The sequence below is a fragment of the Glycine max genome, chromosome 5, assembly GCF_000004515.6.
Source record: "Glycine max cultivar Williams 82 chromosome 5, Glycine_max_v4.0, whole genome shotgun sequence".
In the NCBI taxonomy this organism is placed as follows: domain Eukaryota; kingdom Viridiplantae; phylum Streptophyta; class Magnoliopsida; order Fabales; family Fabaceae; genus Glycine; species Glycine max.
In genome coordinates, this window is record NC_038241.2 from 15,505,612 (window position 1) to 15,519,512 (window position 13,901).

Consider the following 13,901-nt stretch of genomic DNA (forward strand, 5'->3'; position numbering starts at 1 on the left):
CACTCAAGATTCAACGACTAAGGGAGGAGCTTCGTCAATCAAAGGAGGAGATAAGTGTATTTTAGTTAGTTGTCCTTTAGTTCCTATCTTCTAAAGCGCGAAATATTATTCATCAACATCAACACCACCAGCAGCAACAACAATAAGACAATAACCACCCAAATGGCCAACAACAAGACGATGACCAGCAGAGGCACTCTCCTAATGAATATTTTGATTATTGACTTAGCAACACAAAATTACTATTTACATATTACATATTGTGCTTTTCTTTTAGATTTACTTTAAATTTAACTGAATGATTTATTTTACTATTTGTTTTGAATTTATGAATTTGAGTATTTTGTTAATTACATGTATGTGTTAATTAAAATTTTGACGTTAAATAATATAGATGCAAAAAATAATTCGTAAATTATCGATGTTAAATAATAAAAATGAAAAAAAATGAAATAAACAATTCTTGATAAAATAGAATTACTAATGGATTTACCAACAGATGTTGTCCGTAGGAAATTTCCGACGGATATTTTCGTTGGAAATATCTAACGGACAACAAAAATCTGTTGGTTAAAATTTCCTTTGACCATTTTTCCGACGAATTTTGGTCTGTTAGAAATTTTGAATTGCCGACGGATTTTCGAGGTTACCAACGGGAGAATTTGGGTGAGAATGATTTACTTAGCGGAAGAATGTGTGTTTGATTTTCATTGTGTATAAAATTATCTTGGGTCAGTCGCTCACACACCACGAGCGGGATTAGTCTCTAATCCAATGGATTAGGAGACACTTTTGATATCTGATGTAGGAAAAAAATAAAAAAATAAGAGAAAAATTATATTACTATACTCTAGTTAAAAAAAAAAAAACTCCTCGAACTACATATTTTTTACAAGGGTATGACATAAACTTGGTGTCAAGAAACATAAGGTCCATTACTCTATTCCATATGCCATGCATGTACAATACTATTCATCCAATCAATTTTAATTTTATTGGGCAATGCCAATACCATATACCCTTCTGATGCGATGTCTTGCTTCCCCTTTCTAGATGGATTGTTTCATGAAATTCAAAAGCTAATCCTATGTGTTTTTGTAGGGACAAAATGGAAGAATCTCTGGTTAAAGGAGGATTCAATTAAAGATGCTAATTAAAGGCAAGAATATAGTTGCGTTGGCACAATAAATTAAGTTGGGTATTAATAATGGTGAAACTGAAACTGAATAACTTGCTCTCGACTAGAGTGTTCAAAGGAAAATGTGAGAGAAAATGAGAGAACCAAAAATATGTAACCAATAGAAAGTAGAGTAATAAAGTCAAGTCATCTATGTGACTTGTGTATACAATGGAAACAGGTAACCACATGTGATTACTACCTCTGTCTCTAAACATAAGGTTTTTTTAAGAAAAAAATTGTTTGTATTTTTTATAAGATTTTTTCAATTTATCTTTTGCATTAATTATGATTTGATAAAAAAAATATCCTTAATTATAGTAATAAAGACTAGAGGGAGTAAGATAAATTAATTCTCTCCCATACAAGAATTGGAGATTAAAACTATCACGTTTTAATTATATAAAAAGTAATTAAGTAGAAATAAAGAGATAATGAGTCATAATAATTTTAAGAGTAATTTTGAAAAAACAATACAAATTGCTTAAATAAATCATTCTACTAACTAATTTAACCAACTTTCTTAAAGGGTGTATATTAGTTAAAAGAAACTTATATTTAAAAACAAATGTAGTAGTTTGTAAGTTGTTGGAAATCTCCCTTCGACTAGAGATGTAACTGAAATAGAGAACATAAGTTAGTTAGGTTTTGTGGGGTTGAATTCGACCCAAACACAAATTCTAAGATAGTATCTAAGCATATCCAAGCAATGATTATTAGGAACAAGGTTTTAAAAAAATGGTCTCCAACCGTGATTTGGGCCACAACATCAAGGTTTTTTAACTATCCATAATCATAATTGGGACCGCATCGGTTGCATTTGTCTGTGATATCAAAAAACACAATAAAATCGCAACGCAAATGCGATCAATATTTAAAACCTTGATTAGGAATATCAAGCCATCCACTTTCAAAGTTATCAGACCACCCACAAATTGAGTTATTGGCAAAGTATACTTTACAACAATAACTTGGTGGGAAAAAAAACTAATTAACCAACTAACCTATATCTCTAATACAATTCGAGTGGCAACAATAAAGGTTCAAGGTTGTGGAGGAAAATATGTATGGAATTTGAAGGTTCCACCTAAGATCTTGATCCTTTTCTGTCTTGTCTTGCATAGGGCTACTGCTTTCAAAACCAACTTGCAGACACATGGTGTTGTCTTTCCTGACACTCTACTCCCTGTGCTCAACTTGTTTGGAAGTGAACTTGGGTTATTATGCATTGATTATATCTAGGATTGTCTCCTTAGTTTCATTTTGATTGATGAATTTCAATCTGATTAAAAATTGAAAATATAAAAATAAATTGTAAATGTGTGTATAACTTCTCAAACATTGCACTTCGTGCCAAAAAGACCCTCAGTTAGTGAAAATGTTAAAACTATTTGACATAATTCACATGTGAGCTCCAAGTGAAATCACAAGAATAATGGTCTTAGAATTTGAGTTTAGATTTATCTTAATCTCAAAAGCTAACACAAGAAATAAAATTTATCTCTCACTTATATATAGTGTTTTAATCATATCACTAACTAGTTAGTGTGAGATTTCATTATATTTCCCTCACATGTCGAGGATTAGATATGTATGGGTGGTTTTATAATGGGCTAATGGGTGACTGATAAGTTTAACAACAATAGCTAAGTAAACTTTCATATCATCTCATAATGTAAGTGAGTCTAACTCTGTCTTTAAAATCTAACTTAAGAGGTGAGGATTGCTCTTAGTCTTCACTTGTATACAAAGACCAATTGGTTTTCAGATAGATTCAAATGCTTAAGTTTAATGTTGCAATAGACAACCGCAATGTTTCTCCTTTTATGATTACAAGGCATGCACCATGAGGATGAGGAAATGGAAAGTGATAATGAATATGGAGAAGCAAAAGAAGAGTTGGAGGAAGAAAAAGGAACATCAAATGTTGGAAGCAGAGAGAGGATTGCGACAGGAAATGGTGATGGTTTAGTTGGAAAGTGATAGAACTGGTTCAGGTAATGAATGAATTTTGATTATGATTAATGCTTCAACCACCTAACATATTACACAGTGAGTTGGAGGCCTCACCACCCTCTTACTTACTTGATATCTCCCTTAACTAATTTCGCCAACTCCCTTTTATACACTACTAGCTAACTAATCAGTTAGTTATAACTAACTAACTGCCTTACTCCTACCTCTCTTACTATACACTTTTCTCCACTTATTAGTGTTTCTATCAATACCCCCCCCCCCTTCAAGATGGACCTTGTCCTTAAGGTCAAACTGAGGAAAGACATTTCGTATTTCCTCAGCAAGTTCCCAGATGTCTTCATGGTGGGATAAATCTTGCCATTTGATGAGGACCTCCCTTCTACCATTTACTTAATTCCTCTTCTGCACTACTTTCTCTGGCTAGACTTCCATCTCCTAGTCCTTATTCATGGTTATAGGTAATGGCTGAGGGGAACAAGTGGGCTGAACTACCTTCTTGAGCAAAGATACATGGAAAACTGGATGTATCTTGCTTCCTTCTGGAAGTTCCAACCTATAAGCAACCTCCCCTATTTTCTGTATCACCTTGTAGGGTCCATAAAGTCTTGGACTCAGTTTCTCATTTGGCTTCCTTGCTAAGGACCTCATTCTATAAGGTTGCAATTTGAAAAAGATCCAATCTCCCTCCTGAAATATCAGTTCTCTTCTATGGTTATTTGCATATCTTCTTGTCTGATCCCGAGCCTTAAGCAAGTTATTCCTCAACTCCTGCAATAATTCATCCCTCTCTCTACCCAATTGATTTATCTCTTCCAACCTTGAAGGAATGTCAACTCCCTTAATTAATAGAGAGGGGTCTTGCCCATACAAAGCTTTGAAAGGAGACATTTTTGTTGAGCTATTGAAGTTGGTATTAAACCATAATTCAGCCTAGGCCAAATGGTTAGGCCACTGTTTTTGGTTCCAATTAAACACCCCAAATAAACCTCTAAGGACCTGTTAGCTACTTCAGTCTGCCCGTCTGTTTGTGGATGGTAGGCACTGCTCAACTTCAATTGAGTCCCTGCCGTTTTGAACAACTCCTTCCAAAACAAACTCATGAAGAGTCTATCTTTGTCAGAAACTATTGAGGCAGGAAAACCATGCAGCCTTACTATTTCTTTGATGAATAACTCATCTACTTCCTTAGTTGTATAAGGATGACTCAATGAAAAAAAAAACGAGCAGCATACTTGGTCAGCCTATCTACTACCACCAATATAGTATGCTCCCTTGAGCTTTTGGTAATCCCCCAATGAAATCCATGGATATATGAGTCCTTGCCTTAGTTGGAATAGGTAGTGGTTGTAACAATCCTGTAGGTGCTAAATTGTTGACCTTATTTTTCTGAAAAATTTCACAGGCAGCAACATAATCCCTTATAGTTTTCCTCATACCTTGCCAAAAAACCACATTAGCCACTCTCTTGAAGGTTCTCTAAAACCCTGAATGTCCTCCTAAAGGAAAGTCATGCAACTTTTTTAACAGCAGAGGAATTTGAGAATAGTTTTTTGACAGAACTAACCTTTCTTTGAAGTATTGCCTTCCTCCATGAATAGCATATCCTGGATTTTCTACTGCTTTGGTTAGAACCCCTTGGTACAGTGCATATAATTGAGGGTCAACTTGTATTTCTTCCTCCCAAATAGCCTATTCCTCTTCTTGCACCATGGAAATTGCTAAAAATGAAAATTGTCTAGATAGTGCATCAACTACCATATTTTCCTTTCTTGGCCTAAACTAAATGTCAAAGTCATAACCAATCAATTTAGTAGCCCACTTGAATCGCTCTTCACTCAAAAGCCTCTACTAATTTAAAAATTCTAGACTTCTTTGATTAGTTCTAATTATAATTTTTTTTCCTAACAAATAATGCCTCAACTTCTTCACTGCTTACACCACAACCATTAATTCCCTCTCATAGACTAACTTGAGTGGAGCCCTGTCTGAAAGAGCCTTGCTCCAAAAAGCTAAGGGTTTCTCCTCTTGTAACAACATTGCTCCTAGCCCAATTCCTGATACATCAGTTTCCAGAATAAAAACCTTAGAAAAGTATGGAATTGCCAAAATAGGTAGCTTCTGCATTGTTGCCTTAAGTTCTTCAAATGCTGAAGTAGCCTCTTCTCCCCAATGATGCATCCTTCTTGAGTAATGCATTCAATGGTTGTGCAATTCTCCCATAGTCCTTCACAAACCTCCTGTAATACCCTATTAACCCCAAAAAACTCCTTAATCCATTAACATCTTTAGGTTTAGGCCACTCAATCATGGCTGCTAATTTGCTGGGGTCAGATTCCACTTCTTGCCCTGAAATGATGTGTCCCAAATATTCCAAAGAATTCTAGCCAAAATGTGTTTCTTCCTATTCACCCTCAAGTCATGCTACAACAAAACTTGCAAAATGGTCTTCAAATGCAACTGATGGTCCCTCAAGCTGCTGTTGTACACCAGTATGTCATAAAAAAATACCAAAGCAAATTGCCTTAAAAAGGGCCTAAGCACCTCATTCATGAGCACCTGAAATATTGATGGTGCATTAGTCAACCCAAAAGACATGACTAAATTTGTAATGACCCTCATGTGTTCTAAAAAATATTTTTTGGATGTCCTCTTCCTTCATTCTAATCTGATGGTACCCAGAATGCAAATCTAGCTTTAAAAACCATTCAGCTTCACTGATTTAATCCAATAATTCTTCTATAATGGGTATAGGAAACCTGTTAGGCACAATGATCTTATTGAGTGCCCTATACTCTACACAACCTCCAACTCCCATCCTTTTTCTTAACTAATATCATTGGACTAGCATATGGACTAGTACTGGTTCTAATAATTCCAGCAATTAGCATATCCCTTACCATTTTTTCAATTTCACCCTTCTGGTAATGGGGGTATTTGTAAGGCCTTAAATTGGGTATCTTTGTGCCCTCCTAGATAGTAATAGCATGATCTCTCTCTCTCTCTCTCTCTCTCTCTCTCTCTCTCTATGTGGTGGAAGTGCTTGAGGCTCTTGGAAAACTTGCTCAAACTGTGTCAACACTTAGGCCACAAGTCCGGGCACTATTTCCCTTGTCTTCTCTTCTTTTACCCTTTTCACTTCCACCCTAAACCCTTGGTCAGCTTCCATCATGGTACCCTTGATCATTTTCATGCTAATGGCAGCCTTTACTAACTCTGGATTAGCTCTTAGTATCACCTTTTTGTTCTGCCATTTCACTGTTAATCTCAATTTTTCAAAGTTAGCCTTAACCTCCCCCAATCCAGCCAACCATTCCACTTCTAACACCAAATCAGCGCCCCCTAATTCAAACTGATAACAATTCCGTGTGAATTTCAATTCTTGAAGTTCAATAGATAGTGATTTACATACTCCTTGACACCTAATCTTGTGTCCATCTCCAACTTCTACCAAATAGGGGTTTGTAAGGGTTATCTCCGATCTCAACTCTTTCACTAACTTCACTGATATGAAGTTGTGCCTGGCTCCACAATCAATTAACACAACCAACTTCTTACTTCTAATTTGTCTCCACAATTTCAAAGATTTTCAAGTGGTAAACCATCAATGCAATGTAAGGACAATTGATGAAATTTTCCCATATCTTCCTCCTCTTTCTCCTGCTGCTGGTTCTTAGGCTCTTCCTCCATGATCACCAGTCTAAATTGTTTATTTTTGCACACATAGGTCGGATTATACTCTTCCTCACAAGTGAAACATTCCCCTTTCCTCATCTTCTCACTCACCTTTGTAGGAGACAAATTATGGAAGGTTCTCCTACCATTCCACCATCCATTCCTTGTTTTTGCCATGTTACGAAGGTCAGTCATCTTGTTATTGACTGGCTGCCAGTCCTTCATCCACTTCTGCCCCACTGGATCACTTTTTTGTACATTACCCACTTTCCCATGATTCATAGGTAATTTTCCCAAGATTTTGTTCTTTTCTTCCACCTTCTGTGCTTTAACTATAGCCTCCATCAAATTTTTGGGATCATGAAGCCTTACCTCTATGCTAATCTCTTCCTTCAACCCCTTGAGGAATACTTCCACTAGAAATGATTCCTCCATCCCCTTCACCATGCCCACAGACCTCTCAAACTGGCTTATGTTTCCATGCATAGAATCTTCTTGTTCCAAGACTAGCAAAGCCTGAACCGGGTTTCCCAGACTAGATGCCTGGAATCTTTGAGTGGAAGCCATCTTGAATCCCTCCTAAGAATAGTTGGATTCCAAGATTCCCACCACTGAAACCACCCAAAGGCTTCCCTCTCCATTGCGATCATTACTACCTCCAATTTATCCTCTTCCTTCATTGCACGCAGCCGAAAGTACCTCTCAATTTTCGAGACCCAAGCTATCAGGTCTTCGCCATTGAATACTGGTAATTCTAAATGCCTCCATTGCTATCCCTCGTGTGCCCTTGTGCCTTCACCTTCCCCACTCACGTCCTTTGGCCGTGTGCACCCAGCAGAGGATTTCGCTTCCCATGTTGCCGCTAGCCTCTACATCATCACGTCGATGGAAGTCAATCGCGATTCCAGAGCTTCGCGATTCTCTTTGATCGCCTTCTCGATAGCTTTCCTGCGTGTATCCATCCTTACATTCGCCTTTGACACCATGAACAGAAAAGGGCTCCAAGATCGGACTCTGATACCAGTTGATAGAACTAGTTCAAGTAATGAATGAATTTCGATTATGATTGGTGCTTCCAACACCTAGCAGCTTACACAGTGAGTTTGAGGCCTCACCACCCTCCTACTTACTCGATATCCCCCTTAACTAATTCCCCCCATTCCCTTTTATACTCTGCTAACTAACTAATCAAAGTTAGTTGTAACTAACTGCCCTACTCCTACCTCTCTTGCTATACACTTTACCCCACTTATTAATGTTTCTATTAGTGAGCCAAAGTACCATTTTGACTAAAGAAGGGGTATTCTATTTTTTTTGTAGGTAAGTTCCATTTCCATCTTTTTTAAATGAATTCTCAATAGTTCTCCAATTGCGTAAAAATTCATCTTCGTAACAGCATGGTGTTAAGTGTATTAAAATGTTTGTTTGAATTTTTGCATTTAGTCTTATATGTGGTGCAACTTTCATGTGAAATCTGTTAACAGTTAAGCCATCTTTTCAACAGACATTTTGATATAGTTTGTGGAGTTTAAGGGGTTATATGCACATTTACAAACCTAAAGTCTAACTCACGTAAGCCAAGCCCAAAGTTCTGAGCTCTAACCATTGGAGATCATTCATTTTTTTCTTTTTTGGATAAAGTTTGATTAGAGACCCTTCTCATGGGAAGCTAATGTGGGAAGATTTCCTGTATAAATCACTTCACTCACATTTCGTTTTGTCCATGGTTTTAGAAGACCCCTGCTATTTGTTATCAATAACTATAGTATAGCTACCTTACATGTGCTACTTCAGCTAGCTACTCAACATTAGAAATTTAGAACCTACCAAAGTAACGTAGTTAGCATCATTAAAGATGAGAAACTTAATCAACATGGTGTGACATGATTGACAAATCACCTTGTCTTTTAAGCATGTGATAAGAGGTTTGATTCTCAGATTTGTGAGAAAAAAAAAATATATATATATATTTGAAGAGATCAGTTTGAGTGGATTTCAATATCTCAAAAGATTAGTTTTTAACTTTTGGTCGAAGGATATTCAAGATTCTCCCAATAAAAAATGATGACAAACCTAGAGTTCTTAAAACACCTTTCATTCAACTCAGAAGCAGTGCAATGAATTGAGTTTGCATTACAGACCATGTTAGAATATTAAGAGTAACCATCTAACAACAATCACAAAAACATTATCACCTGCACCTTAAACATGCTACAACTTTACAGTGGAAAACATAAATGCCTGTAGAAGCAAGTTTGAATCCTGCTCCAACTGTAGAAGAGCTCCAGTATAAAACGAGGGACAGAATCCCGGATGATTTATGTTGAGTATAATCCAACAGTGGCAAAGACCCTTTGATATATGATATAGAACTGTGATGTGTGGACCAGAATTTCATTGGCTAGATTATCACAAGTATAATTGAGCATGCTTGGATCTTCCAAACTCCTAGTGAGGTTTTGCAAGACTTCGAGATGGACCATGCAATAATTTAACAAACCCAAGGAAGCTCAACTTTCCATCAGTGTGCCTAATCCAGTCGTGAAGAACAGCATGAACAGGAACAGATGGACCAAGGCCAAGCTCCTGAATATTTAGTTAGCATCACACATGAGAAATGTATTTTCCTTACTATAAAAATTGGTTGATAAATTCAAATCCAAACTTCTTATTACACAACTGCTAATAAATAAGCAACATAGATAAACCCATAAGCTTTGCATCAAATGAATAAACTAGGGGCCATTTGGTTTCAGAAAATGTTCATGTTTCATTTTTAATTACAAAAGTGTCACATTGTTTTCACTTTGTTTCTTGTTTTCAAATGCTTGTATGAGAACAAAAAACAATAAAATAAAATGAAAAACAATGTTTTCTGCGTTTCCTTTACACACTTTTGAAATAAAAAATAAAATGAAAACAAGACTGACATTTTTGTAATTAGGAATGAAAACATGAAGTGAAAATTAAAAAACAAATAAATAACTTATTTTTAAACCAAAGGCCACCTAGTTTCTTGCAACATCTCTCCACTACAATGTTGAAATTTATGCTTCGCCAATTTAGAGAATTCTAGGCTGCTAGAAATTGTAACACTACCATTTGAAAAATTTGTCAGATATCTTCATTTACAAAACAGTTGACACAGAAATATTATGCATAAACTATTTAAAGTTGTAGTCAAATCAAACATACCGAAGCTAGTTCCTCAATGACTATGGCCCTATTTCCATCCTTTTCAAAAAGTTCATAGGCACAGCGTGCATGTTGCTCCCACCGGCCGAGTGCTTCAAGTTGATGAACACTAAGTGCAGCTGCACAGAACTCATCAAAAGCCATCCTTCTATATTGCAATGCATTAAGCTGCCACCCAAAATCATTGGTATCGATAACCAGTCTATGTATATAACATCATTTGAATCATATGTAGAGACATTCCAAAGTTAAATCAAAGCACTCACTGATGCAAGAAAATCAGGAATGCGTGATTCCTTCATAGCATCTGTTGCATTCTTCATCAAGGCCTGCCCAGCTTAAATTATGAGATTTCAAACATCATTCTCTAAAATAGTGTATAGAAAAAGTAGGAAAGAAACCAACCGTTTTGATATTTTCCAAGCTAATAGTGTTAGTTTTGTTTGGCTCTAAAAGTGCAAACTGCTCCTTCAAATATTGCAGCTCTTCAATAGCTAATGTCTTAGACAAAGCCTGCTCCAATGCTCATGAAATATAATGCTATTAAGTTACTGGGAAACATACAGCAAGTGTGACCAACAAAATGAAGGGGGAACACAGTAGCACACATAACTAGAGGGGAAAAAAAGCACTTGAAAAACAATGCTCAAGTCACACCTAACGGTTCTAAAGAGAAACTATGCATATGTAGAAATTTTTACCATCTCAAACCTCAATAGCATTTCATCAGTTGACTAAATTTGATCCTGTCTAGTTAGAAACGCTAAAAAAAATTCTACTGGTTTCTTAATTGGTTATTCATGCAATGGTCAACTCAACCTGATTTTAATCATTCTGTAAACTCAACTCTTACATGAGTGATACACCTATTAATAAGGTAAAGAGTATAAAACCAATTGAAAGTACAGTTTCAGTAGTAGAAATCCAAAGGGGAGATACCTAAAGTTATATAGTTTACCAAAAGGCTCTTTTTCATTCAATTTTGAGATTTTAAAAACAACTTCTAAAGAAATACACATACCCTTAAAGCTTCTTTTCGTAGAGAAGAGGAGCGCATGTATGTCTTCATGAGCTTGAACACTAGAATATCCAAGGGTACTTTTACATCCTTATAATTTTTAATCCATGGATGACCTGCAGTATGCACCTGTAGGCTCTAAGGAACAGAATAGAAAAGAAGAAAAACAAATACCCTCAAATGATAGATGAGAAACTCACCTAATGCTTGTGCTGCAGTCATTCTTTTCCTTGGATCTTTATTTAGAAGTCTCTTAACAAAATCCTTTGCCTCATCAGATAGAGAAGGCCAAGGTGGTTCATCAAAACTTGGATCAGCTTTCAACACAGCACGAAAGATCCCGGATTCAGTCCGCGCCCAAAATGGACGGCTGCCACATAGTAAAATATATGCAATCACACCAACACTCCACACATCAGCCTCTGTGCTGTAAGCTCTATGCAGAACTTCAGGAGCCACATAGTATGCGCTACCAACGATATCATTAAGCCTTTCATCTGTAAAGCACAATGAAAAATCAAAATTGTAACCCAAACCGAGGAATCAAAACATTCAGCATGCATAAAGGGGCTCAAAGCATACCTGGTTTAACAAAATCTGACAATCCAAAGTCAATGGCCTTCAGCAAAGAGTTCTCATCTTTGGATGTGAATAAGAAATTCTAACCCAGAAATTACCATCCTTAGAAGTCATACTTGATAAGAACAATAAGACAAAACCAATGAACCAAACCAAACATAACCACAACCATTTAATTATATAGGATATCAAAAAAACCATCCTAATAGATGATGACATGCCCCTATGTTATCCTCTACCAATCCACTTCCCCCTTTTTCTTTCCCCCCACCTTTTTCAGGGAGGAGATGGATCTCAATCTTACTATACAGACAAAAATAATAAAAAAGAAATTACAAATACACTTCACCTCAGGTTTAAGATCACGATGCACAACACCTTGTAGATGGCAAAATGCAACAACATTCAATATCTGTATCATGACAGCTTTTGCATCTTCCTCCGTGTATTTCCCACTTCTGCAAATTAAAATTAAACAGACGTCTCACTTCCACAAATAATCACACATTTCCTCTTTCAGGTTTCAATCTTTTACATCCATCCCCTTTCTTTCCATCAGAATCTAAACATCACACATCCAAAAGAACAAACATTTGACAAATACCTCGACAATATTCTGTCCAAAAGCTCTCCTCCTTCGCACAACCTGAGACACACCAGAGAACAAGGAAAAGAAAAACAGTTACAATATTCACCTCACAAAAAAAGGGAAGCACCAAAAAGACGAAAAACAACACATAAATTAAACCTACTCCATTACTATGTAGACATTGTCACTATCCTCATATGCATCATGGAACTGAATCAGATTCTTATGTCCAGTCAAAGCCCTCAATATCTTCACCTCCCTCCTCACATCCTCAATCGCAATTGCAGTGGTCATCTAACACAATTCAAACCAACTCATTATTCACTTCAAGCGTTGCAGATCCACATTGACTAATAATATGACCAAAGTATATATATTGTTACATTTCATTTTAAAATCCATTAAGTGAAGTTGTCCAACACCTCTTGAGGCCGGCAATGTGGAACTTCCCAACACCTCCCTCCACAAATGCATGTCAGAAAAGGCGAGTCTACCAAAATAGGAGATTTACCAAGACGAGTAATAAGCTCCAAATTTCGATACCATATTAGATTTCATCTTAAAACCAATTAGTATTAAGTAAAATTGTTCGACAAATGTATAAGATGCACTACAAGAACTAAGATATACGATGTGGGACTTCCCAACATATATAAGCCCTCCCTTCATAACTAACTTTACAGTTGCTTTAGGTCCAAACCCAAATTCTAATAAAGATTTCAAATCAGAAATCAAAAATAGAAAATGGTTATGTGATGGTTTTATGGAGAGAAGGGTTGAACTTGAATTTCACCTTGGCTTTGGGGATGACTTTGACAGCGACGTGTTGGCCTTTGAGATTACCCTTAAGCAACTTTGCAGCACAAGTATAACCAAAGTGTCCTCTTCCAACCTCGTCCCCAACCTCAAACTTGTGCTCGAACTGTTTCGAGAATCCGAAGTTCTTGTCCAGAGTAACCACTTCATCTTCCGGGATGGTGGCCTCGTTGGGCTTCACCGAGCCGTGGCGCCGGGCCAGCACGGCCCGGATGTGCTTCGCCGGCGACGGCGGCCTGAAGAACCGTCGGGGATTCGCCGGCGCCGGAGACTTGCCGGAGAAAAGGTGGTGGGCCGGGCTCGGAGTGTAGAACGGGAAAAGGGGTGATTTTTTGGGAGTGGGAGTGTGGTTTTTTCGTAAATTTTCATCGGCATTGGGGTCTGTGAAGTGGGTGTGGGAATTTAGAGAAGAAGAGTTAGTGGGGTTTGCGTTTTTTGCACGAGGCTTTGAAGTGCAGAGACCCATTGTGATATGAATAAGATCCCAGATTTCGAAGATGAATAGGTTTGTTTAGTGGGAAATTAAGGTTGGGTTTGGTTGCTTTGGTGACAATGTTTAAGAATGGTTTCAGGAGAAGAAAGAAACATGAGTTAAGAGAGAGAGAGATCCGAGGAAAGTGATAACAAGGAAACGACGAGAGTTTCGCCTTTTTGTGTTGCACCCAACGGAAACACCCAAATTAAATTTGTTTCTTATTGTGAGTATGGCCAGTGACGTAGTTACATCGATAACTATTCTTTTTAACTTCTTTTGGGTACGTAGTAGTAGAATAGAACTGCAAGAAAAAAGTACTGCTAAATACTACTAATAATGTTTAAGGGTCTTGTTAATCAGTGTACCTATAATATTAGTTATAAAATTAAAAAAATATATAACA

At 36.9% G+C, this 13,901-nt stretch overlaps 1 protein-coding gene across 2 annotated transcripts; it reads right to left on the minus strand.

Annotated features, from left to right (window-relative positions):
• Nucleotides 1–8,905: 8,905 nt before the first annotated feature.
• Nucleotides 8,906–13,690, minus strand: LOC100803313 (CDPK-related kinase 5). 2 transcript variants are annotated; one of them, XM_006579749.4, is made up of 12 exons: nt 13,001–13,126; nt 12,630–12,697; nt 12,371–12,501; nt 12,223–12,264; nt 11,968–12,076; nt 11,622–11,700; nt 11,240–11,536; nt 11,043–11,155; nt 10,427–10,534; nt 10,288–10,350; nt 10,022–10,189; nt 8,906–9,412 (listed from the first exon to the last, which is right to left on the minus strand). In XM_006579749.4, the coding sequence occupies exons 3-12, from the start codon at nt 12,499–12,501 to the stop codon at nt 9,275–9,277; spliced, it is 1,248 nt and encodes a 415-aa protein (XP_006579812.1). In that variant the 5' UTR covers nt 12,630–12,697; nt 13,001–13,126; the 3' UTR covers nt 8,906–9,274. The 2 variants fall into 2 exon arrangements, with proteins under 2 accessions (XP_006579812.1, XP_003525704.1); XM_003525656.4 differs by lacking the exon at nt 12,630–12,697 and having other exon boundaries at nt 13,001–13,690.
• Between the last annotated feature and the right edge of the window lie 211 nt (nt 13,691–13,901).

What these genes read in the sequence shown, in the direction of transcription:
- LOC100803313 (XM_003525656.4), bottom strand. Translation starts at nt 13,489, where the DNA reads ATGGGTCTCTGCACTTCAAAGCCTCGTGCAAAAAACGCAAACCCCACT. An exon ending in ATCGTGATCTTAAACCTGAG is followed by an intron (nt 11,701 to 11,967) that starts GTGAAGTGTATT and finishes TTTCTGGGTTAG; the next exon opens with AATTTCTTATTCACATCCAA. An exon ending in TCATTGAGGAACTAGCTTCG is followed by an intron (nt 9,413 to 10,021) that starts GTATGTTTGATT and finishes CTAAATATTCAG; the next exon opens with GAGCTTGGCCTTGGTCCATC.